Here is a 25,836-nt window from a genome sequence, read left to right as displayed (position 1 = left end):
GTCGCAGCGCACCTACGAAGGCAGGGAATACACGTATACCCCTACCTGGACGACTGGCTGGTGAAAGCAAACTCATACCAGAAATGCAAGCAGCACGCACACACGGTGACGAGCACGCTCATAAGCCTGGGGTTCTTCATCCATTGGAAGAAATCATCAATGGAGCCGGAACAAGTGAAGATCTTCCTGGGAGCACAGATCAACACCTTGCAGGGCAAGGTTCTCCCCAGCGAGAAGAGGGCGAGGGCACTGGTGAAGGAAACTCGCCTCTACCGGAAGGGACAAGCTCGGACAGTGAGGACTGCGAGCAAGATCATGGGGATGATGGCATCATGCATCCACCTGGTACCGAATGTACGTCTCCACATGAGACCCATTCAAGAATGGCTACAGGAGCAATGGTCACAAGCTACAGGCAGTTGGGAGGATCTAGTGGTTGTAACGCACGCAGTGCAGAAGGAGATGTCATGGTGGACCATGGAGAACATACCAAGGGGAAAGCCTCTAACGCCCCCAACGCCAACAGTGACCATCACCACAGACGCATCCCTGAAGGGATGGGGCGCTCACATGGAGGAGCTCAAGGTGAGGGGACTGTGGAAGCCAGCAGATGCGACAAGGCACATCAATTACCTGGAATTGAAGACAATCTTCCTTGCACTGAAAGCTTTCCAAACAAGACTGTACAAGCACAAGGTGTTGCTACAAACAGACAACACCACCGCGATGTTCTACATCAACAAGCAGGGGGGCACACAGTCAGCCCCGCTTTCAACGCTGGCGCAGGAGATATGGAGATGGGCCATCCCTCTCAAGATAGACCTGCTAGCCATACATCTACCAGGGAAGGACAACATACAAGCAGATTGGCTCAGCAGACAGATATCGGCATCCCACGAGTGGGAGCTCAATGCTCAAGAGACGAGGTGGCTGTTCGACAGATGGGGAACACCGTCAGTGGACCTGTTTGCCACACGGCGGAATGCAAAATTCCAAAACTTCGCATCCAGACAGCCCGAGGAGGAGTCACTGGGGAATGCCCTATGGATAGATTGGTCCGGGACATTTGCTTACGCCTTTCCCCCAATACCACTGATACACAGAGTGCTCAGCAAGTGCAGAGCGAGCAACATGACCCTGATACTGGTCGCGCCACAGTGGGCCAGACAGACATGGTACTCGCAGATCATGGAGATGACACCGTGTGCACCCCACAGATTCGGCAGGAGGAAAGACCTACTCTCCATGCAGAACGGAGAGGTGCTACACCCAGAGCCAGAGAGCCTGAGCCTAGTAGCGTGGCTCCTGAGGACATAGAGTTCGCACATTTGAGACTGCCAGAAAGCACCCTGAAGGTCCTTCGGGAGGCACGGAGGCCCAGCACTCGGAAGTGCTACGTTGCGAAATGGAAAAGATTCACAATGTGGTGCAGAAAAGAAAGACTTCACACTAAAATGAAGAAGGACTCCACAGTGCTAAGGTACCTAACACACTTGTTGGAGAAGAACCTTAGCTCATCCTCGTTAAGAGTTCACTTGGCAGCGATAGTCGCCTACACAAGGGGAGAGACGTGCAGGAGTTTCTTCACATCACAGGTGGTGAAGAGATTCCGGGAAGGAGCAAAAAGGATCGCACCACCCAAGCGGGTGCCGCCACCGGCATGGAACTTGAACATAGTCCTCACGGAACTCATGAAAGAGCCCTTTGAGCCAGTTCACAAAGCCTCCCTAAAGATGCTAACTATGAAAACAGCTTTCCTGGTTGCAATAACGTCCTTACGCAGAGTAAGCGAGCTTCAGGTGCTAACGCTACAAGAACCCTACATACAAATACACAATGATAGGGTTGTGATGAGGACTGACCCACACTTCATGCCGAAAGTGGTATCCAAATTCCACATGAACCAGTCTATACAGATACCGAGTTTTTTCCAAAAACCAACATCTAGCGCAGAGCGAGCTCTGCACACCCTGGACGCCAGAAGGGCAGTCATGCACTACATTGAGAGGACGAAGGGACACAGGAAGACAAAACAGTTCTTCGTGTCATTCGCCAACAGTTTCATGGGAAAGGCAGTAACCAAAAAGACTATTGCACGATGGATCGCACAGACAATTCAACTCTGCCACAAAAGTGCAGGACAAGAGCTAGCAGAGGGGACACGTGCCCACTCCACTAGGAAAAAGGGTGCTACAATAGCCTTCCTGGCTAACACACCCATAGAGGACATATGCCTGGCGGCAACATGGGCTTCGGTGCACACCTTCACGAAGCACTACTGTGTGGATATACAGATGAACAAGGAAGCACAAGTCGGACAAAAGGTGCTCCAGCACATATTCAACAACCAACGCTCATCTTCCACCCAGCCGCCACAGAGATGAGAAACCGCTACAAAATCTATGCACAGCATAGTGAATCCAGAAAGATTCACGCTGCAAAACGAATAGTTTTCTTACCTGTCGGTGTAGTTTTGCAGCTTGAAGATCTTTCTGGATTCACTAGCGAACCCACCCACCTCTGCCAGAAAGATGAGGCTGGAGAGCTCTGCACACCCTGGACGCCAGAAGGGCAGTCATGCACTACATTGAGAGGACGAAGGGACACAGGAAGACAAAACAGTTCTTCGTGTCATTCGCCAACAGTTTCATGGGAAAGGCAGTAACCAAAAAGACTATTGCACGATGGATCGCACAGACAATTCAACTCTGCCACAAAAGTGCAGGACAAGAGCTAGCAGAGGGGACACGTGCCCACTCCACTAGGAAAAAGGGTGCTACAATAGCCTTCCTGGCTAACACACCCATAGAGGACATATGCCTGGCGGCAACATGGGCTTCGGTGCACAGGTTCACGAAGCACTACTCTGTGGATATACAGATGAACAAGGAAGCACAAGTCGAACAAAAGGTGCTCCAGCACATATTCAACAACCAACGCTCATCTTCCACCCAGCCGCCACAGAGATGAGAAACCGCTACAAAATCTATGCACAGCATAGTGAATCCAGAAAGATTCACGCTGCAAAACGAATAGTTTTCTTACCTGTCGGTGTAGTTTTGCAGCTTGAAGATCTTTCTGGATTCACTAGCGAACCCACCCACCTCCGCCAGAAAGATGAGGCTGGAGAGAGAAGAGGTGGTTAAAAAAAAAAAAAGAAAAAAAAAAAGGGAAACCTTGAAAGTACAAGCGGTAAAATATCACCTGAATAGAACATTGCCATTACTTCGGAAACGAAAGAAACACGGAAAAAAAGAACCCGAAGATGGCGCCCAAGAGTGGGAGCTTCCGCAGGAAGCATGCAGACGTCACCGGAAATGCACCCAAGGAGGTGTGACGCCGACGCCCAGCTGGGCTGCGAAAAAAAAAAAAAAAGAAAAGACTACGAATCCGGACCCAACCACAAGACCGCGGCATAATGCACAGCATAGTGAATCCAGAAAGAACTTCAAGCTGCAAAACTACACCGACAGGTAAGAAAACTATTCGTTACAGAGCAGGGCTCGGGCCGGTCCGGGCTGCGCCACTCGCCCGGGCGGTGTCACCAATCGGGAGGCGAGGGGAGGGGAGCGGCCGTGCAGGGCCTGCCCACAGTGGGATTAAGAAGCTTTCAGGAGTTTAAAGGGCCGAAAGCAGCTGGGCGCAGCCACAGAGCGGGAAGTCACTCGGTGCGGTGCGAATGTACAGTGACTGGAATTACGACCCGCCCGCCCCAGCTCCATGAAAAAAATGGCGGCCGCAAACATCATGAACAAAAAAAAAGGGAAACACCCATCTCTTCATGATGAGGCAAAGGGGGCGGAGCTTTAAAAAAACACAGGAACGCCCACGAATCTGCTCCGAGAATGATTGCCACATCTCTCTTCCAATGGCTAGCCTCCATTTATGGAGCTAGCCAATGGAAGAGAGAGGCGGGTTAAAGCCCCGTACTGGAGATCAAAATTATTTCGCTTATTTTGGAAAGTTCCCGATTTCTGCATCCCGAAGCTGGCAAGAGAGTAGGCGCTGTCTGTTGGAGTAGAGCGGGTTATGCAAACCTTGTAGTCCGAGTGCCCGAGAATCCAGCGTGGCCAACCTCTGTGCATAAACGTAAAAGCTACTCCCAGCCAGGGGGCAAAGATAAGAGGAGCCCCGCTACGGTGTCCAGGAGCCGGGGAGAGGCGGCAGCAGCGCTCCGTCCGTCTATCTCCAGTTACAGAGCAGGGCTCGGGCCGGTGCGGGCTGCGCCACTCGCCCGGGCGGTGTCACCAATTGGGAGGCGAGGGGAGGGAAGCGGCCGTGCAGGGCATGCCCACAGCGGGATTAAGAAGCTTTCAGGAGTTTAAAGGGCCGAAAGCAGCTGGGCGCAGCCCCAGAGCGGGAAGTCACTTGGTGCGGTGCGTTTGTACAGTGACTGGAATTACGACCCGCCCGCCCCAGCTCCATGAAAAAAATGGCAGCCGCAAACATCATGAACAAAAACAAAACAAAACACCCATTTCTTCATGACGAGGCAAAGGGGGCGGAGCTTAAAAAAAACACAGGAACGCCCACGAATCTGCTCCGAGAATGATTGCCACATCTCTCTTCCAATGGCTAGCCTCCATTTATGGAGCTAGCCAATGGAAGAGAGAGGCGAGTTAAAGCCCCATACTGGAGATCAAAATTTCTCGCCTGCGCGACACTGCTTGCGCAGTGAACGCCAGGCTTCGACCTAAAAAGCCCTCACCTCTGTACAGCAAGCAGTGCATGCTGGCATGAAAGAACCCCCAGCATGGGAGGCATTTGTGGGTAGCTACACCAAAAACTTGGCAACACAACTGGTTTGTTTTTTCTGCTGCAGAGAGAACACTTTTTGAAAGGGACTTCCGCCTACCTTGCTTTCTTCTGCAAAGGCAACTTCTTCTCCATTTCAATCATTTCCAGATAGGCACAGACGACAGCAAGTACTGCTTTAATCCCTGCAGGAGAGACTGGACTCTTAGTAACAGTGCAATCTTGAATTTAAACTATCCCAAGGCTGTCAGTTACATCAGAGCATCCCACGTATGGTTCCAGAAACTAGAATCATGTGGCAATGGAGAATCCAGCTGTGCGGCAGGGTTGATTAAATTAGGTCACAAAAAAATACAAATGATGCTATACAATGTGGCATGTTTGTGACAGGAATTGTTTTACTAATTACTATTTTGTCATTTTAACACTGTCTGGGCACATGTTTAAACTCTTTATCGTCAGTGTACTGCCTAAATTCAGGAGTCAGTAATTAAACAGTGACCTGTCAACATCTGTAAAAGTTCTGCCACAGCGCCCTTGCAGAACCCTTTTTAAGTAATTTTTGATCTAATTGAGCTAGAAACGAGATTATTTTGGTTGTAATTTTTAATTTATGCAGCAGATGGTGGAATACGTATGCAAATCCATAATCATGCAAAAAATGCTGCAGCTGCAGAATCGCATAATTTCAGTGGCCTTTCTAATATATGGCTTCTGTCACAAACATCATATTCATACAGACGAAAATGCCACAAATTAATCGTTACTTTTTTTTTTTAACACATTTTATTGTTTGTGTTCCAGACATATCAATGATCACAGTGAATTGCATTGAGTTCAACATTCTAACATCATCTGATAATCACCACTGGACTGGCACCCTGTTACAATTAACACATGTATTGCTCGCTCCCAGCCCCTGGTCCCCTCCCTGTTCCCCCTCATCTCCCTGTTCCTCCTCATCCATGCGTCTGACCATCATAAATTCTGATTTTGTCATCCAGGGTTTGGGATTGCGTACCTTATGTCTCCTATTGGATGCCCCTATATTGGCACTTGCCTTTCCCGATTTTACCATTCTTCTGTGGGCACTACCTGGCACATCCAGACTCATGCAGTGGCCCAAGTCTGTTTTCCAGCCCTATAAAAGAGGGTTGCCAACACTATTCCATTCTTGGGCTATGTATCGCTTTGCAGCTGCTAGCCACATCCAGAGCAGTGCAGGTTAGCATCTATTACAGTGCAGGTCAACAGACACGTAGTAGGGCTAATCTGGGGTCCTTCGAGACTCTCCAGCCCAGCACCCAAATTAAGTTACTTTTAATAATTTTAATTATATAGAATTTAACCCTCATTGCGATTAGGAGTTCCTTGGGTTGCCACATGGTGATGGTCAGATTTTTAGGTCGAGACTAGCGGCAGTGTGCATGCACTGCTCGCTCCGTGAGGCACGGTGGAGTAGGGTATGAGGTGGAAGCCTCGTCCACTCTCCGTCCATATTTGTCATTGGCTATGTGTCATTGTCCTACTTAAATGCTGGCTTCTGATTGGTAAATAGGCTTTTTAGTCCCTCCTTGGTACCGCCTTGTCTCCATTTGTTACCATCCATAAGGACTGGACCTTTTACCGGTAATGCTACACGGTCTGCTTTATCATGAAACAGCATTATTTTGTTTATTATCTTTTTATTTGCAGCGTGGTCCGCTTTCACTTTAGCAGCCGCGCTTGTTTAGTTAATTTGCAGCACGGTCCGCTCACTTTAGCGGCCGTGCTTGGTTATTTAATTAATTTGCAGCACGGTCTGCTCACTTTAGCGGCCTCGCTTGGTTATTTCATTAAGTTGCTGGTTTCTTCTGCGTGAGGGTACAAGTGGGGCTAGAGCAAGGCACGTCACGTGAGGCTTGGTTATGTTGTGGTGAAAGGCAGGCACTTTTACCTCAATAGCATTTGCAATGCAATAGGTCTCGCATTTACGTGAGTTTGAACTATTGACATTGCAAATTACTGTTATTTTTGTTTTTAAAAATAAATAAAATGCATTGTCATTTACAATGCCAATAGCTTAAACTTGCGTAAATGCGAGACCTATTGCATTGCAAATATTTTTTTGTTTTCCTATACTTATCATAACCTGGCCTGCTATCCATTATGTCACAAAATATTTTTACGTGGATGTTTGTGCTAGAGAAGAACAAGTTGGGCAAACTGTTCTTAAAACTTAATTTTAAACATTGTCTGCTCTAGCTTCCAAATAACCACTTTAGGGAGAAAGGCACAGCAGATGATGATGCGAACAGAAAATGTTACTTGCCTTTAGCAATCAGTTTACAGCTTATAGTGTTGTAAATTCACATGTGCCCTCCGACTTCTCCAAATGCAAGCTTGCAGCATTGTATTGATAAAAGTAATGAATACATGGTAATACATTTTACCAGTACATACAGACTGTCCTGCTTGTCACCTATTTATTCTAACCCACGTGGTAAAAAAAAAATTCTAAGATGGAGACTTTCCTAGTGCATTGTGAGTTTCAGGGGAGATGTCACAAGTCACTTCAAGACTGTAACTTCTGCTTTGAACAAAAACAGCTTGTAATGTCCACACCCAATACTAGGTGATGGGTTTGTGCAAATCATGTGATCTGTAGCCCTAGAAAATGTAAATTATGGTAAGGAGGAAAAGTTTATCTTTCTATATCCCTGATTTGCTATTATCTTCATACATACATGCTAATGTTTAAACCTTTCTTTTTCTATTCTCAGCTCTGCTTCCTGTACACAGACTTATACCAACAGACAAGCACCAAAGAATCCCGCCGCATCTTCCAGGAATTCCACCAGTTGTTCATGGAGCGAAATGCTGTACGTTCTGATGATGCTGTTTCTCTTCAAATCCCCAAATTTTATATATTGCTATTTTCTGCATGCCCCGTTTGTTTCTCTCACTGATGTCGTCTTTTCCCTGGACCAAAACACCATTTGCTCACTTTTAAATTAATCAGCCGAAAGTACTTATCATGGTACTGTATGAGGATATTCAGTTTGACATGAGAGTTCTGTAAGCAATTAGAAAAGCAAGGCTGAAATTCTATTCTAAGTTTGATGCTCCATGGTGACTTGTAGGCATTGTAACCAAATCTATTTAAACATACTTAATTAAGCCAGACACTTGTTTACTAGTTAATGGTTTGGAAAGTTCTGCTGTACATTTCTTCACATTTTTTAGATTTTGCAGGCCAAGTTGGTCTAGCTTATCTTGAGTTTAATGCTCTGGAAGGAAGACCAGCTCCCATATTTTAATTTGTTCTTGCCATGCAAGGAAGGGTGATTTTTCTGTAGGGCAGTGAAATGCTCCCCCATATGTGAGGCATGCGGTGCAAGAGATAGTACTGGATCTGGGACAATTCTCATGATGCATAAACAAAATAGTTGTTTATGTCTGTAGTGGGAGGTGGTGAGTGCTGCACTGCTGCTGTGTGGGACAGCCCCTTCCGGTATTACATCAGCAAAAAATAAAATGCACTGCCCTGTAATATATTCCATCCTTTACAGGTGATTAAAATAAACCTTTGCCTAGAGCGGGACTGTTCTCCCTTAGGGCCTCTAAAACCATATATGTTATGTAAAGTTACCCTCATAAAGTTTTCAAGCAGCATTTAAAGAATGTTTTTTTAGTTTGGAGGTCTAGATGGTGTAGCATTTGGTCCAGTAGGTTACGCTTTTTCTTTCTCCTTCTGGGCCGAGAGTCCGCATAATAAGGGATTATGGGTGAGAGGGGCCAATATTAGAAGATACAATAACATTAAGGGAGGAGTAGATATGAGCGCAAAGGAGTATACTTATACATGTTCCCTCCTCTTTCTAACTGATCCTGACTGCTTTGAAGAGTAGATAAGGTCCCTCTGCTTCTCTTCTCTCTTCTTCCTTTCTTTTCTGCATTTTGTCTCTGTGTTTTTTCTTTCTTTAGTGTAAGTGACTGGGTGGGTATCTCCGGGATGCAATTGCCTGGACTTCATCTGTCCAGATAATTGGGGTAGGGGTTCTCAGAGGTGGGGGGAGGGTTTGGGGAGGGCACAGGGTAGGGGTTGGGGGTGGGTGCAGCAGACAACAAATTTAAAAAAATCCTCAGTCTCCTTTTTTAGGTCTCGCTAGAGTCCGCGCATGCGCTGCTCTTGCGAGACATTTAGTAGCGGCTTAAAAAAGCACTACCTTGCCGGCCACCAGCTTGCTAGACCGCGCATAAGCGCACATCACTTTTTCCCCATCACTCCCGTGCACACCTCTCGCATCACCACTAGCGTTTTTTTAAATTATTTCATTCGTCGCACGCACATCTCGCGTCACCACTCGTGTTTTTTTTTATTATTTCATTTAGTGGCCTGCGGCGTTACTTTTACGGCCGCGCGGCCAATGCTTGTTGAAAAGTTGTGTTTTGACTATCCTACCAAGGCCACGAGCCTTTGCGGACACACAGCTCAGCGCGAGCTCTCCTGTGTAAACAGTAAACCGCTGTTGACCCTGTCTTGAGTACCCTGCAGACTTGCCCATCCTCCCACAGCAGCGCATTCAGAGCGCCTCGTTCAATACAGGGCAGTGGCGTGGCAAACAGTACGACTTTAAGTGGAGCCATTTGCAGGCCGGCCCGTCCTTGCAGAACTTGGGAACTGCACTCAAAGCTTCTCATTCTTTGCACGGAGACATGGAAGGCGCTGCACACCCTAATCTGGAGTCTTGATATTTCAGCCCATGTTTCCAGAGCTCAGCCATCCATCGTACTCAGTCCGCTCCTCACTCACAACTGAGGCCAGCAGTCCCAGCATAGCGCCTTGCACCCAACGTGCAGTGCTTCAACGGAAACGGATGTTTACAACCCTTCTAGACTAGCAACTTCTTGTGGTAAAGTGCTGTCAAGTGAAAATAAAATGACAGTTTGACGAGTGGCTTGGTTCAGAGCTAAGTGTGCACGAAAGCAGTGGGGTTAGGCTTGGCGTGTCTTTGTAGGAGTTGGATGAATCTGCTGCTGCTGCTCCAGAGGCATCTCTCGACGCGGCCCCCGTCACTCTCCTGGAGACCCTCGATCAGCACCGAACCCCAGGGCTGCACACCACGTCTGGATGCGGCTTGGTTCAGGCTGTGGGCAGAGGCAGGAGCAGTCAAAGCAGTTTAATCCCACACAACAATTGGCGCCAACACCGGTAGGCACCCACGCGGCCCTTTTCAAACCAGCCATCAGCGTGGGCTTTCTATTTTGGTTTGCGGCGCCCAATCGAATCGTAACATTTTAATACACGTTACGAGACTATATGAATAATAATGATTTTCCATTGAAAGCAAAACAAGCCAGTGTGAAAACATGAACAAATTTAGCAAATACTTTTAATATGTTCATGTCCATGCCACTAGTTTCTACATGACTCGTTCAGTGACCTGTTTCCAGTTCAGTTCTTTACTGTACACAGCTTAAGTAGGCAAACGCATCAAGGCTTTGATGTTTTAAAGAAAATGAAATAAAACCGTTGCAGAGGTAAACCCAAATAAATGAAATGTTTACTTCACATGGGTTCACTACAAACGATCAAGGATGTTTTCACTGCCCTCACGGGAGCTTTCACATGATTATTATTTTTTAAACACTGAATGTGTGAAGTGTTGATTAGCAGGGGTTCCTCATCCCAAAATTAGACAACGTTTCCTTGCAATAACAAATATTCAAGGCTAAACAGTTTCTTACAAAACAGAAATACACCTCTGGTTTGTTTTTGGCATCGGTATTGTTGACACCGTACGGCAAAATACTTTGGTGAATATTCCAGTGCTCAACTCAGAAAATGGCTTCCAGTGGCATCAAATAATGATGGCTTATCGACATCTAGCAGCGAACTGAACTGCACAAACCCGGCGGTACTCACTAGGGAAACACCCAAGTGGAAGCTGAGGAAACTGATAGAAATAAACCACATTAGATGCCAGGATATTGATGTAACTATAGTCAAAGTAGGAATGCACCAGTGTGTTTCCCCCCGGAAGAAAGCAATCCCCTGCGTGCACAGCACCTGCAAAACGACAGTCCAGCTCTTCAAAGCTTCCTTAACAGCCTCTCCCAGAATATTTTATCTGCCCCCCTCCCCGGTACCTTCAGAGAAGCACGTGCACTCTCAGTGCGGCACACCTGGGGCAGACGGTCCTCCTGTTGTGATGCACACAACAGCACCAAGAAGCATCCTGCCCGTATTACAGCGATACATTCTCTTCGGACTCTCGGTTTCGCTGGCAGCTGAGATTATGCAGTGACAGGATGGGAGGAAACCACAGGTCCGAATCACAAATATCTGTTTCCTTTTCCTGGAGTAAATGGGACTTGGAGAAACTGCGAAAAAAAATTACTCTCAGAAAAAAACATTGCCCGCTTCGCACGTTGTCTAAACAGCACTAGGCGCTACAGTGTCTCTTAACGAGCCCGCCTTTGCTGTGTCTTCACTAGGAGCTTATATAGTTGTAACTTTATAATGTGCGCCTCACTGATTTAACAAACCGTACTCTTTAACATTAGCATGTTTCTAATGTTTTAACCCTTTAATAAAAGGAAGCACGCCCCCAGTGTAATATAAAAAATAAAAAGCAGTTATGCTTCTACCCACTGGGCGTTGGTCGTTTTATGAATGCGTTAATGAGCTCTGAATGTGTGTGGCTACTGCGCCCCTTGAATAATTTATCTGAATATTTTTTTTATGCTGTGCACAGTGTGCAATATTTATTGTTGTGATAGGCTCTTTGCGACCAGTTATGCACAATATCTATTAGCATTCTCAAAGTGACCCTTGTCCTGACCGGATCAGGTTTAACTGGGTGTTTTAAGTTGCATTGTAAAATGCAAACTCTATTATTTCCTCTCTGAATCGATTAAACCATCTGACACATTTTTCTGAGATTGTCTTGATGCTGACGAGGCGGGATGTCTTTGATGAAGGCGGCTCTCCTCAAATTTCCTCACACACAAAGCTGATTTGTGCCCACTCTCTGCAAAGGGCCCCTGTCCCTCCTGTGTGTTCTGGACAGAGCCTGTCCCTTCCCTTCCTCAATTGTGTCCCTCGTTCCACGTACATCGCCCAGAGGTTGCTCTCTTTTCTAGAATCCCCCGAAGTTGGAATTTTTTAGTGTGTGTGTGTGTGTGTGTGTGTGTGTGGGGGGGGGGCGATTTAAACCAGCTTCAAAAGTTATGTTTCCCTTCCTCCAGCCACCTGGATGGTAATAGGCTTAATACCAAAGACCACAAAATCAATGTATCCGGTCCTGAGCCACCTCATATTTTTAGGTCTCGGCTAAGCGCGCGGAAGCGCGTTCTCGCCGAGAACCTATTGTTGCCGTGTCTGCTTTCCAGGAGACAATCCTTGCCGCGCGCAGGCGATTTGGAACTGGCACGCGCACAAGTAACGAGCGCTGCGCGAAGCTCCCACACAACACACGCATGCGCATACACAAACACACACACACACACACACACAAGCGCACACGCACATACATACATACAGAACCCCCCGCACACGCATACATACACGCGCGCACACACACACACACACACGAGTGCACCGCCCCCCCCTCCTTTTGTACTTACTGTGGCAATCTCGGGGGACTCCGCTCTCACCACGCGGCAGGGGCAGGCAGCGGGCATGTGCCTCGTGCCCCCTCGGCAGAGTTGACGTTGCGGCTCTGCAACCTCCTGCTGGCAGCCCCGGGGCTCTCCATCGCTCACAGGAGCCCCGGGCCAAGAGACGCATTTCCACCGCCTGCCTCCTCTTCCTGTCCGGACGCGGCCCGCCCCCGTCACAGGCGACCTTGCCTGACTTCCGCATGCATACCCAGGCATTCGTATTTTTGCTGCGTAAGCCCAGAGCAATCAGACTGTTGCACGTGTATCCTGGTAGCGGGAAAATGCGCTTCTGGCCCTGACACTGGGCTTTCTCCAATAATGCATTGCTTTGGTTTGTAAATGGTTGTTGTGCGGAGCCTGCTGTAGAAAGTAATTTTGCTTTAATGACCCTCCTGATTGCTGCAGTTGTTGGGCTGCATAGCCTCCCATGCAGTTTACACAGGGCGTATATTGTCGCTTGGGCTTTTGGTTTCATTCTTTGTTGATAAACAGTTGACTTCTCTGCGTCACTAAACCATGCCCCGAGGTAGTCATAGGTCCTTTTAGATGCTATTGTCTGGGGGACAGTCGCCATCTTTGTGATAACTTTTTTGTATAACTACCCAATGTCACCACTCCTAAAGTACATTTCAATTCATTTTTACTTTTGTACTATTAAAATGCTTAATGTTTTTCTAATTTCCAAGTGGACATTATTCTTAAACTATGTACATTTTTTATTTGTGTGGTTTCTTGAACAGTTTAATAGGCATTCTTTTTATATGTCCATCAGGGCTACTGAATTGAGTCCACAAACCTTTCTAGGGCCAAAGCACCGATGCATTACATCCCACGGTTTGTGGATCCGTAGCTGCGACCTAACAACTAGACTCCTTCTGTGCTCTGAAAGTTTATTAAAGCTGCTGCAGTGAAGTGTGTACTTAGAAAGTTTGTGAACTGAAACACAAACCCTCATTATTTATGTTGCAGGATTAGTTTGGCAGTTAGCATGTGTAGGCCAGTTATTTACGCAGCGGTTTAACATTTGCTCTCTTCTAAATATTTTACATTTTGACTGGCACAGCAACTGAAAACATTAAATGAAGTTATTTTACCCAGCATGAAACTGTACAATTCAGCCCAGATTTAATCAATGCACATATATCAATTTAACAACCGGAATGAATAATTTCACTAAAAGTGCTGCAGAGCCATAATTATTTCGTCCTTCTTGGGCTGTTTTTTTGTGGAGGACAGGATAGTCCCCAGCTTACTTGCACATCTTACACTGTCCTCTCCCTGTTCCAGACGGTTGGCATGCTTCAGCTTCCAATATCAGGTTGGACATTCTACAATGGCGTGGGTGCTGACATGGTAAAAGTAGAGACTTGAATGACCCCTATAGCTAACCCACCACAAAGTCCAGTAAGGTGTGCGCCGTGTTAAAGTATTGAGTGCAGAGTATTGAGTGTGCAGAGTATTGAGTGTGCAGAGTATTGAGTGTGCAGAGTACTGAGTGTGCAGAGTACTGAGTGTGCAGAGTACTGAGTGTGCAGAGTACTGAGTGTGCAGAGTACTGAGTGTGCAGAGTACTGAGTGTGCAGAGTACTGAGTGTGCAGAGTACTGAGTGTGCAGAGTACTGAGTGTGCAGAGTACTGAGTGTGCAGAGTACTGAGTGTGCAGAAGTGAGTGCAGAGTACAGAGTGAGTGTGCAGAGCCGAGTGGTGTGTGCTGTTGAGTGCAGAGAGAAAAAAAAAGAAATGTCATGAGCAATGCCAATAGCTCTACCTTTAATGATGCCGAGACCATTGCATTGTAAATGCTTGTTTTAACGTATTTTGCCTATGTCATTTTCCTTTTCAATGTGTCATCAGTATGAACAGACACCTCAACTAGAGGTTTTCCCCTTTCTTTTCCTCAGCAGCTGCACGTTTGTTGATCCCTCTCTGCTCATTTTCTGACAGGTCATGGTTTCACCTTCTGCCCTGGTGATTGTTTAAATTCGACGACCCTGCACGCTCCTGCTTCCGCATCTCCCAGAAGGTGCTGTTGCGTGAGTCCCACTCGTGTGAGATTCTGGTCGACATTAGTGAGCATGGCATTGTCCCACTGCCACCTGCCTGGCCTTAACACCCTTTATGTGCCGAGAAATGCGTGCAGCCTAGACTCCCACTTAGTAGACTGCACATTTGCACCGCAATCTGCCCGCCTTTATTATCAATGGTTTCCCCTAAATCCTTAAGCATTTCTCACACTAGAGGTACAAATTAAGAGGATTGAGGGGGGTGCCGACTACCGTGACGCAAAATACTTCCACTATGGTTTAAGAGACATGTGTCTGTGTGCTTTCGTGGTGGTGGTTGCCGAGGTCGTGTGTGTGAAGGAGAACCTGGGTGCCTCATGGAATCTCATCTGTATGTGTATGCAACACTTACCCAAAACCATAACTCACGTCCCCACACCATCTGGCACGCCCCGCAACCATACACACCTTCAGTGGCTGCACACATTCCACAGGTAACTGCTGTCACGCCCACGGACGGCATCTAGCAAAGAGCAGGGCCGGTAGAAACCAGTAACGCCAGGTCACAACTTCAGCACCAGTCCTTAAGCAGCACTCTGTCTGTGGGCCATTGACCTACATGGGTTTTTAGGCCTGGCTTGATAGTGCAACTGTCACCTGACCATGTAACCTACACCAAAGGTATTCTTCAGTCCTTTGCTTCACACAAATGAATATCCATGCCCATGCTCTTTACTTGTAATGCTTTACCTTATCATACAAAACAGCCAGACCGGTTGGCATTGCCAATGCTTGTTCTCCATGTTGTTGCAACATTTCGGGTCTTACCAAGATGATATTGACGCCTTATGTAAAGTGGAAACATTCGGGTACAAAATATCACTGAGTCTAGTAGTAAACTGAGACTCATATTAACTAAGCATATATCTGAATGGCAGATCATGCTATTTTACAGAAAGGCATTAGAAATGGGTAATCTGAGTGCAATGTAGAGAGCAGGCAATCAGAAAACCATGAGTATTTAGTGACTGCCCTTAAAAGAAGTACTTGGACTTGGCTATAGTTCGACGCAGGGGTGTCTGTACCTATTTTTCTGTGTGGGCCATGCATGGTTTCAGGAACATCTCAGCTGGGCTTTGATCATCACTTAAATTATCAGTTTGAATCTGCCTGAATGCCTCTTTGATGCTTTAGATAAGCAGGCAGGAAGTGTTAATTCTATCCTGCTCTACTTTTCTGGGCACTCCGCCACCAAATCTTGGGTCTGACCTCAATGACCTCCCCTGTTCTTATTAAATCATTCAGTTTGGCCTCTTCTGTTCTTATTATTCGGTTTGGGATCCCTTTTCTGATCTTTAATGCATGCTTGTTTTGTACTGTGTTGCATTCATCGTTTACTGCATTTATTTCTAGTGGTCACCGAGACCAAGATGTTTGGTCAGAAAATGTGAGCTCCGTTTATCCGTCTCACCTATAGACAGCTTAAGCTGTTTTGAGGACAAACCTACTGTTTCTAATAAAGACTTACTCTCAATAAAACAATCAAAAAAATCTAGCATTGCCGTAGCCAATAGGTCTCGCTTTTGGGGCCTTATAAGTATTTAGTTATGCAGCACAATATCCTTGGTGCAACGAATTCAACTGTTGCATGGCTAAACACTTCTAAGGTCCCAAAAGCGAGACCTATTGGCTATGCCAATGCTTGTTTGTTGTTGTTGTTTGTATTTACGCCATTCTTAAAGTGATGGCTTTGGAACTAAGCTGTTTTAAGTGCTGGTGTGGGTCACTTCAAATTCAAACTCCTATTTTAATGTTAGTTTTTTTGATTGACTTAACATGAGTCTTTTACAGATTCTGTCCTGGAATTTTAACAGGCTACGAACTAGACCAAGAAGGGATACGATTATACAGTATCTTCAAGATACACCAGCTCAGGTTATTATTCTTCAGGAAACACATCTTCTTAAAGAAGAGACAGTCTCTCTCTTTAAAAATAAAAGATGGGTGGGCCCATACATATGCAGTAGTCAGACAGCAAATATCAGAGGAATCCTAATTATATTTAAGAAATCCGGCAAAGTGCACAACTTACAGCAACTGGTTGACTCAACTTACAGCAACTGGTGGCAGATGGGTTATCATTAAAGTTATGATAAGGGGGACTCTGTTTACCCTGGTCGGTTATTATGGTCTTAACCATGATGACCCCTCCTGTCTTGAGACTATTTTTTCTCATCTATTAGATTTTCCTGAACCGATAATCCTAGCCGGGGACTTTAACATAGTCTTGAACCCTGCATTAGACAAGACTCCAAATAGTAGAGCCATGGTCCCTTCAAGATCTCTGGACTTCCTATTCGAGGCAATGAAACAATTTGCTTTCTTAGATATATGGAGGGAAAGATCAAGTCAGCAGCCAGGCGTATTGTTTCGAAATTACAAATATCACCACCAATCCAGAATAGATTATGTGCTGATAAGTAACTTGCTAAGAGGCAGAGTCAACAAAATGTCATACCTAGCCAACAATCTCTCAGATCACTCAGATATCCTTTTGTGTCTAGAACGTCCATTATCTGGTCCTACCTGGACATGGTAGTTTGACTGTTCCTTACTCTTGGAGGAAGAGGAGAAGTCCTTTTTACTACAGGAAACCGAATGGTTTCTGGAAATGAATTTAGGGTCAACTCCTATGACTAATGTATGGGACTCTCTAAAAGCTTTTGTGCGTGGCCAAATCACCAGCAGGGCATGCTTTAGAAATAAAAGATATAAAGAAGAGGTACTATCTATGGAAGGAAAGCTAAAGTATGCAGAGGGCCGAATTAATTAACCAAGCCTCCCCTGAAATCCAGCAAAAACGGGAAGCTAAGTGGGACAGCTTAAAGGGACATTACAATTGGGGGTGGGGTCGCACACTACTCACACACCAGCGGGATCGCCCCTAAGGACTGTGGTAAGTGTAGTTTGTGTTCCGCGATGCATCTTCTTTCGATTCTCTGCTATCTTCGCTATCTTCGCCATCCCTGGACACGTGTTTCGTGGTATTTACCCCTCATCAGCAGGGATTAGGCCCTGTTCTGGGGTTGCCAAATATTGCCAGGTTTAGTACCACTCAGGCACGCAGGTGCGGGGTCCCAGGCTCGTCAGCCAACTGCTCGAGGGAGCTTTAACATTACAATTGGGGGTGGGGTCGCACACTACTCACACACCAGCGGGATCGCCCCTAAGGACTGTGGTAAGTGTAGTTCCTGTTCCGCGATGCATCTTCTTTCGATTCTCTGCTATCTTCGCTATCTTCGCCATCCCTGGACACGTGTTTCGGGGTATTTACCCCTCATCAGCAGGGATTAGGCCGTGTTCTGGGGTTGCCGGTGGCTGCCAAATATTGCCAGGTTTAGTACCACTCAGGCGCGCAGGTGCGGGGTCCCAGGCTCGTCAGCCAACTGCTCGAGGGAGCTTTAACATTACAATTGGGGGTGGGGTCGCACACTACTCACACACCCTCGGGATCGTCCCTAAGGACTGTGGTAAGTGTAGTTCGTGTTCCGCGATGCATCTTCTTTCGATTCTCTGCTATCTTCGCTATCTTCGCCATCCCTGGACACGTGTTTCGGGGTATTTACCCCTCATCAGCAGGGATTAGGCCGTGTTCTGGGGTTGCCGGTGGCTGCCAAATATTGCCAGGTTTAGTACCACTCAGGCGCGCAGGTGCGGGGTCCCAGGCTCGTCAGCCAACTGCTCGAGGGAGCTTTAACATTACAATTGGGGGTGGGGTCGCACACTACTCACACACCCTCGGAATCGTCCCTAAGGACTGTGGTAAGTGTAGTTCGTGTTCCGCGATGCATCTTCTTTCGATTCTCTGCTATCTTCGCTATATTCGCCATCCCTGGACACGTGTTTCGGGGTATTTACCCCTCATCAGCAGGGATTAGGCCGTGTTCTGGGGTTGCCGGTGGCTGCCAAATATTGCCAGGTTTAGTACCACTCAGGCGTGCAGGTGCGGTGTCCCAGGCTCGTCAGCCAACTGCTCGAGGGAGCTTTCACATTACAATTGGGGGTGGGGTCGCACACTACTCACACACCAGCGGGATCACCCCTAAGGACTGTGGTAAGTGTAGTTCGTGTTCCGCGATGCATCTTCTTTCGATTCTCTGCTATCTTCGTTATCTTCGCCATCCCTGGACACGTGTTTCGGGGTATTTACCCCTCATCAGCAGGGATTAGGCCGTGTTCTGGGGTTGCCGGTGGCTGCCAAATATTGCCAGGTTTAGTACCACTCAGGCGCGCAGGTGCGGGGTCCCAGGCTCGTCAGCCAACTGCTCGAGGGAGCTTTAACATTACAATTGGGGGTGGGGTCGCACACTACTCGCACACCCTCGGGATCGTCCCTAAGGACTGTGGTAAGTGTAGTTCGTGTTCCGCGATGCATCTTCTTTCGATTCTCTGCTATCTTCTCTATCTTCGCCATCCCTGGACACGTGTTTCGGGGTATTTACCCCTCATCAGCAGGGATTAGGCCGTGTTCTGGGGTTGCCGGTGGCTGCCAAATATTGCCAGGTTTAGTACCACTCAGGCGTGCAGGTGCGGGGTCCCAGGCTCGTCAGCCAACTGCTCGAGGGAGCTTTAACATTACAATTGGGGGTGGGGTCGCACACTACTCACACACCAGCGGGATCACCCCTAAGGACTGTGGTAAGTGTAGTTCGTGTTCCGCGATGCATCTTCTTTCGATTCTCTGCTATCTTCGTTATCTTCGCCATCCCTGGACACGTGTTTCGGGGTATTTACCCCTCAGCAGGGATTAGGCCGTGTTCTGGGGTTGCCGGTGGCTGCCAAATATTGCCAGGTTTAGTACCACTCAGGCGCGCAGGTGCGGTGTCCCAGGCTCGTCAGCCAACTGCTTGAGGGAGCTTTAACATTACAATTGGGGGTGGGGTCGCACACTACTCACACACCAGCGGGATCGCCCCTAAGGACTGTGGTAAGTGTAGTTCGTGTTCCGCGATGCATCTTCTTTCGATTCTCTGCTATCTTCGCCATCCCTGGACACGTGTTTCGGGGTATTTACCCCTCATCAGCCAGTAAAATTGCCCATTTTGAGTATGGGGAGGGTGCAGGCAAGCTTCTTGCATGGAAATCGAAAGTAGACCGGGTGAGGAATCATATTAAAGAAATTATTAGCGGTAATTCTCTTCAGATGGGGAAATTAGTCAGGCTTTTCACACCTATTTTCAGGATATCTATCACGAAGACAAAAGCCTGGATATCCTTAGTGTCCAGAGTTGGCTGGGGGACATCCCCCTTCCCTCCCTGAAGCCTGATCAACAACAGCATCTAGATCAGGTTTTCACACAAACTGAAGTCAGAGTAGCTATTCAACGCTGTAAGAACGGGAAAGCAGCGGTCCCTGACGGCCTCCCAGCAGACATCTATAAGATTTTTGGAGATAAGATCATCCCCACTCTTACGTTGCTTTTTAATCATGTGTTAGAGGCTGGTCTAGGGCTCCCAGCTTCATGGAATGACGCTACAATTATCTTGATTTTGAAACCTGGGAAATCTCCATCAAGCTGCGGGTCATATAGACCTATATCACTTTTGAATGTAGATTATAAAAACTTTACTTCAATTTTAGCAGCAGGATTGGGCCTCGTAGTGGGAGATATCCTTCACTCAGATCAGAAGGGCTTTGTCAGGAACCGGCAGCTTTCAGACCTCACCTATGATTTCATCAGCGCAATTGATCTTGCCTCTGCATACTCCCTTCCATTGGCTGCCATGACTTTGGATGCCACCAAGGCATTCGACAGAGTGAATTGGATCTATCTGTCGGAGGTCCTGAGGAAGATCCTGGTTAACAGAAATATTACTGACCTCTTTAAGATCACAAGAGGGACCAGACAGGGCTGCCCACTCTCCCCTCTTCTTTTCGAGCTATACATTGAGCCGTTTGCTCAAAGGCTTAGGGATGACCCCAATATCCAGCCTTTTAAGTATGGGGAGTGAGAGAGGAAGCTAGCCCTGTACCCTGACAACATCTTAGTTCTTTCTGCTAACTTAGAGTTACCCTTTCCAGCTGTCATCAGTCTAGCCCAGGAGTTTGGTTCTGTCTCCGGATATGAAATGAATGCCTCGAATACGGAAATCATGACTTGGAATCTTAAAGAAACTCAACACCAGCACCAGATTAGTTCCAAAATGAGATACTTGGGAGTCCATGTTCTTCAAGACATCACTGAGATTGATGATACCAACATGGCCATGGTGGCAAGGGACTGTCAGAGGCTAATGAAATCTTGGACCCTACTTCCCCTATCCATCTTAGGCAGAATCAATCTAATTAAGATGTCGATAATCTCGAAGATCACTATTCTTTTTAATTTCATTCCCCTTCATTTAGAAAAATCTACTATCGATAAGTTGCAGAGGGAAATTAACTCATTTGTTTGGGCGTCCAAATCACCTACGATTGCCTGGAAAAAGCTGAGGTGGAGGAGAGAAAAGGGAGGCCTAGCTTTACCAGATCTCCAGGCCTAGCTTTACCAGATCTCCAGCTGTATGCCTGGGCTTTCCAACTTTCACATTCACGCAGGTTGTTGAGAATGTCTGTGAACACTGGTGCTGGGGGATGTTTGTTGGTTATGCTTAGAGGCGCCAAATTGTAAGAAAAGGGTTTCCTGTTGAAATTCGGGGATCCGAAGTTTTAAAAAAAAGTTACGCAGAAGGTTCTCCAGGGGGTGGCTAAAACTTGGGCCAAATTGAGGGGCTCAGTGGCACTTGGTTATTTTTCCAGCTTGGGTCCCCTATTGGATTCCCCAGGGGCTCCAGAGTGCTTAAAGGACAGGTTGGCAATACCTTTGAGAGAAGTTGGGTTGGTGGTTTGGGGAGACCTGCTCAATGGAGGCACCCTTGTGTCATGGGAACAACTTGAGGACAGGGTTGGAGTAGGCCTTTCCCGATTTAAATATCTTCAACTGGTAAGCTGGGTTCAATCCCACCCACAACGAAATTGTAAGAACACTGCGGGTTATGGTAGTTTTTAGAACGCCAGCTCGTGACCAAGCCCCCAGGTAGGAAGGAAGTCTCTTTTTGGTATCAAGCCCTGCTTGAAGAAGTGGACGGCAAATTCAGTCTTGCTGAGGAACTGTGGGGTGGCTCCTTACCTACACATGACTGTGTTCAATTATGGCAGAATTCTTGCAAGACCTTACATGAAGTTGTGAAACCAGCCTGGTTAAAAAGGAACCACCTGTTTAACATACACAGGGCCTATTTACTCCCCACAAACTGTCAAAAATCACCAAAGAGCCACCGGTGAGTTGTAGGAAATGCGGGTTGGTGTCTGCTTCCGACATCCACATGTTTAAGGAATGTCCAGCCCTGGCTTCCTTTTGGGAAAGTGTTGGAAACTTTTTGACAAGCCCCTTGGGATATCCTATTAACATCGACTTACCCCTAATTATATTTGGCTCTGCGGATAAAGTTATTGGCCCTGCTGCAGCTTTGTTTTTCTTTACTATCGTCCAAGCCAAGAGGCAAATTTGTATAAGATAGACAGAATCTACCCCGCCCCTCTTTTCTAGATTGGCAGTCTTCGGGTTTGGCAGTTTCTAAGTTGGATCTTGCCAGATCAGGCAGTAAAAAGAAGAGAGCATTTTGGAATCTTCTGCAACTTAGCGAGGGCTATGAGATGACTGGCTGAGGAGTTTTTTTTTCTTCCCTAAGTCCTGTGATTATGCCGCTAACACTCTTCGGGCTAAGTCGGGTATTGCCAGATTTTCTGGTAGTTCTACGACGAAAGTCATCTAGCTCCTAGTGTTTGGCAGAAGAGGTATCTCAGTTGGTTTCTTCATTGATCCCCAAGTTGCTCTGGTACCAGTAGGGGGGTCTCCACTTCCAACAGCCTATGTTCCTCAGCTTGCTGAGTGTGAGTACAGACATCTAGGGTGTGATTTGAAGTGAGATTGGTGGCGAATGAGGAAAAAAACAACAAAAAACATTTAAAGAATGAAAAGGCCCTACGCTGTGCGTGCATTCACCCTGCTAGTTCTCCCCCCCACCTTTTAGGTTGTAATAAAATGTTTTTTAATAAAGTCTACAAGACTGTGTGGCCTATATAACTCCAAAAGACCATTTAACTGCCCACTGTACTTTCAAAATAGTGCCTACTGTTCTTTCGGTATTTACCACTTCACAGAACATTGAAAAGAAATACACACTACTCTGTGGAGCACTGTCCTCCCCTTCAAGGCACCAAGAATTAGCTAAAATGTGGTCATGTGGCTGACGAAATTCTGTACAGATTTGTGTAGCATTCAGTACCTGCAAATATTCGTGGTTTGCTGACATTATTCTTGGTAAATCCATGCATATTTATGGGTTTTCCAAAAAAGTATCTGTTCAGACCTAACTGACATCACAACTAAAATGTAATAATTTATCATTTTAAAATAGTGATGTCATTTTCTTACTAATGACAGATTCTGGCGCCAGTATTACATTGTAATAAAGATGTGTATAGTTATTTAGGTCTTGCACAGACAGTGCATGCACCGTCTCTTCGAGACATTTTGTTTACTGTTAGTGGGCTTCGAGCTCTCCAATTACTTACACTTCACAGCCACTCTTGATGCAGTCAGCAGTTTCCTCTTCTCGCATGTGAACATCTTCTAGAGCATGGCCCAAGTACTTGATTCCTTACACTGCTCACACTTTTGGGAGCTATTGTTTTCTTTTTGTTGAGCCACTCCACAGAGTGTATCTTTCATTGCTGGCTCTGTCATCTGCTTCTTCCCTTTGTCTGTGTGTGCTTGTTAACCCTCCCTCCCATTGCTGTGCATCCACCCTTCCATTCTCTGTATCTGGTTGCTTATTTAGCTTTCCCCATTGTACTGCATCTCGGCCACATCCTTACTGTTTTTATCTTTTTTAAACAATTTTAATTTAACTGAGTTTGTGTTTAAGGCATGACAGCAAGGGGACCTTGCTCATGAGTGTTTGTTTCTTCTCGGATCAATCACACGTTATCACATTAGGGGAACTGCTTGCCTGTTATACACTTACTTTATCACATTCGCTTCCTTTAGGATAAGAAATTGTACTTCGAACTCTCTCTTCACTTGCAGTGTTAGTGGGGAAATTTCATTCATATTTTGTACAGGACTTTTGTGGGTTCAAAGGCCACTGATCTGCAGATAACGAGATCTGCATTGCCATGTTTTTTGTTATGTGCAAAGCGCTGGCCTTTGAAGCTGGAGAACCCCAATCAAGTCCCAGTGACACCACAACTTCTTGTTCACAGCTCGAATAAATTAAACGGCTAGATCTGTTGGCTTTGCCAATGCTTGTTTATACAGGTTTTGCAGTCTTCCAGCACTCATGATGCAACATAGTATTTACAAAGAGCTTCCTGATGCAAACCTGCTGCCTTGACACACTGGCAAAAAAGGTGTTTCCGCTAATGGTTATACTGTTTGATTTATTAGTTTCAGATGATGGCAGTCTGTTGAGTAGGCCACACAGAAATTTGCACAAATGAAATTAAATAGGACACAGATCTTTGTAACAAGAATACAGATCCCTGAACCTATCTTGTGCAGAAGTTACATTTGTGATTGTGGTGCAAATTAGTTAAGGTGGATGTGTAAACAATGAAATAATCTAGTCTCCACTCCCCCTTAACATTGCAAGTGAAAGCAGTATGGGAAGCACATTTTCTTATTTGAAACGAAACTGACTTTGCATGAGAGGACCTATGTTCGAGGTTTTTGAGCTGCAGATTACACACTGTGCATATATCGCCACCTAGTGTTGGGCCCGGATGCTTGCAGTTTTTTATCCTGAAAAGTCCTGAAAAGTCTTTGGAAGTCACGAGATAGGTGACTCCTCCTTTGGACAATAGTGCGCATGGGCATCTGCTCCATCCTTAGATTGTTTTTTTCAGATGTGTTTCCTGCGCTCCGGTTTGGAACCGGTTTTCCTTTGGCGTGCAATCGAGCACGCTTCCCTTCGACATTACTCTTCATGACTCGAAGTCTTCAATTCCGATCGTCGACGAAGGCCTTCGGGCCTACTAGGGCCTTACTGTCTGGCTCATGGAAAGGACGCCATTAAAAAAGTGTCCTCAATGTGGGTCGAAGTTTCCCCACACCGATCTACATGAGGTGTGCAACCTTTGCCTCTCACCGGAGCACGAGTCCAGAGACTGTTCCGCTTGTGCCTCCTTCCGCTCCAAGAAGAGGATTCGGGACCGACGAGCTCGAAGAACCATGTCTCGCTCGCCATCTTCGATGCTTTCCAAGAAGGCGTCGACGTGCCAGAGCAGAAGCAACAACATGGCGTCGACAGCGACTCCGAGGCCAACGACTCAGACGTCAAGGACATCATTCCGGCACAGAGGATCGTAAGTACACACGTCGACCCCGACCCTTCCTCGACACACTCCAAAAAGGCTTCGGTCACACCCTCGTCTTCAGGCCCAGATTCACACCGAGAGACTGCTTCCCATGCCCCGCTTACCTTCAGGCGACTCGGGCTCGAGTCAGCCTACCCCCGGTGCTGGCACACACCTACCGGCACCGAAAAAGAAGCCATCTTCCACCTCCACGCCAGCTGCTTCCACATCTAAGCACTCGGTGACGAAGACTGGCACCGGCTCCTTGGCACCAAAACCACACTCGGAGCCGAGCAAGAAATTGCCACCGAAAGCACCCGACTCCCATGCTTCGGAGCCAAAAAAGCAACCGGAGCCGAAAAAAGCTTTGGAGCCGAAAAAGACAAACGGCCCACCGGACAAAGACACTACAAAAGAACATGTTTCTAAATCAAAAGATGCTACCGGTTCGGTGCCGAAAAAGCCAACGGAACCAAAAACCTCGGCACCAAAGGATCTACCTCGCACAGAGGAACTATTCCATACAGATCCTACACAAAAAACTCTGGTTAAAGATCCCAAAACTGGTTGATTGACTCTTAGTTCTAAAAACATGACCATTACAGCCTGATCCGGCTCCTCATCCTAAGAAGAAGGACATTGCGACTTCTCCCCTAAGAATACTTTCTCCTCCTCCTCCTCCTCCTCCTCCTCCTCCTCTTCCTCCACCTCCTCCTCCCCTTCCTCCACCACCTCATCCCCTTCCTCCACCACCTCCTCCCCTTCCTCCACCACCTCCTCCCCTGCCACATCACTCCCCTACATCATCTCCTACTCCATTACAAGATGATGATGACTGGGATAACACCACTGATGACACAGGGGATGGTGCAGATAATGAACCACTAGATAATCCTAGTCCTCCTGGCTCACCTGACCCTTGGGATGATTATAGTACCCCAGACGTCCCTAACATCCCACAAGATGACATATACCCCTCCAGGCCTTCCCCACCAGAGGACACTATGGGATTTAACCAACTTGTCCATAGAG

The 25,836-nt window shown here is 46.8% G+C and overlaps 2 protein-coding genes across 4 annotated transcripts in view; both read left to right on the top strand.

Annotated features, from left to right (window-relative positions):
• Positions 1 to 5,590, top strand: part of LOC144825334 (uncharacterized) — a 43,151-nt gene extending 37,561 nt beyond the window's left edge. Inside the window, exon 2 of the mRNA XM_078684136.1 lies at positions 5,560 to 5,590. Coding sequence (XP_078540262.1) covers positions 5,560 to 5,590 — 31 coding nt within the window. The remainder of the gene's footprint in view (positions 1 to 5,559) is intronic.
• The window catches only part of ARHGEF12 (Rho guanine nucleotide exchange factor 12), a 926,126-nt gene that overhangs the window by 306,731 nt on the left and 593,559 nt on the right, over positions 1 to 25,836 (top strand). For all 3 annotated transcript variants that reach the window (XM_078682163.1, XM_078682161.1, XM_078682160.1), the window contains one exon: positions 7,518 to 7,616. In XM_078682163.1, the coding sequence (XP_078538289.1) occupies positions 7,518 to 7,616 (99 nt within the window). The remainder of the gene's footprint in view (positions 1 to 7,517; positions 7,617 to 25,836) is intronic.

The sequence above is a fragment of the Lissotriton helveticus genome, chromosome 3_1 (assembly GCF_964261635.1).
Source record: "Lissotriton helveticus chromosome 3_1, aLisHel1.1, whole genome shotgun sequence".
Lineage (NCBI taxonomy): Eukaryota > Metazoa > Chordata > Amphibia > Caudata > Salamandridae > Lissotriton > Lissotriton helveticus.
Note: the sequence above shows the minus strand (reverse complement) of the source record. Positions and strands in the feature narration are given on the sequence as shown.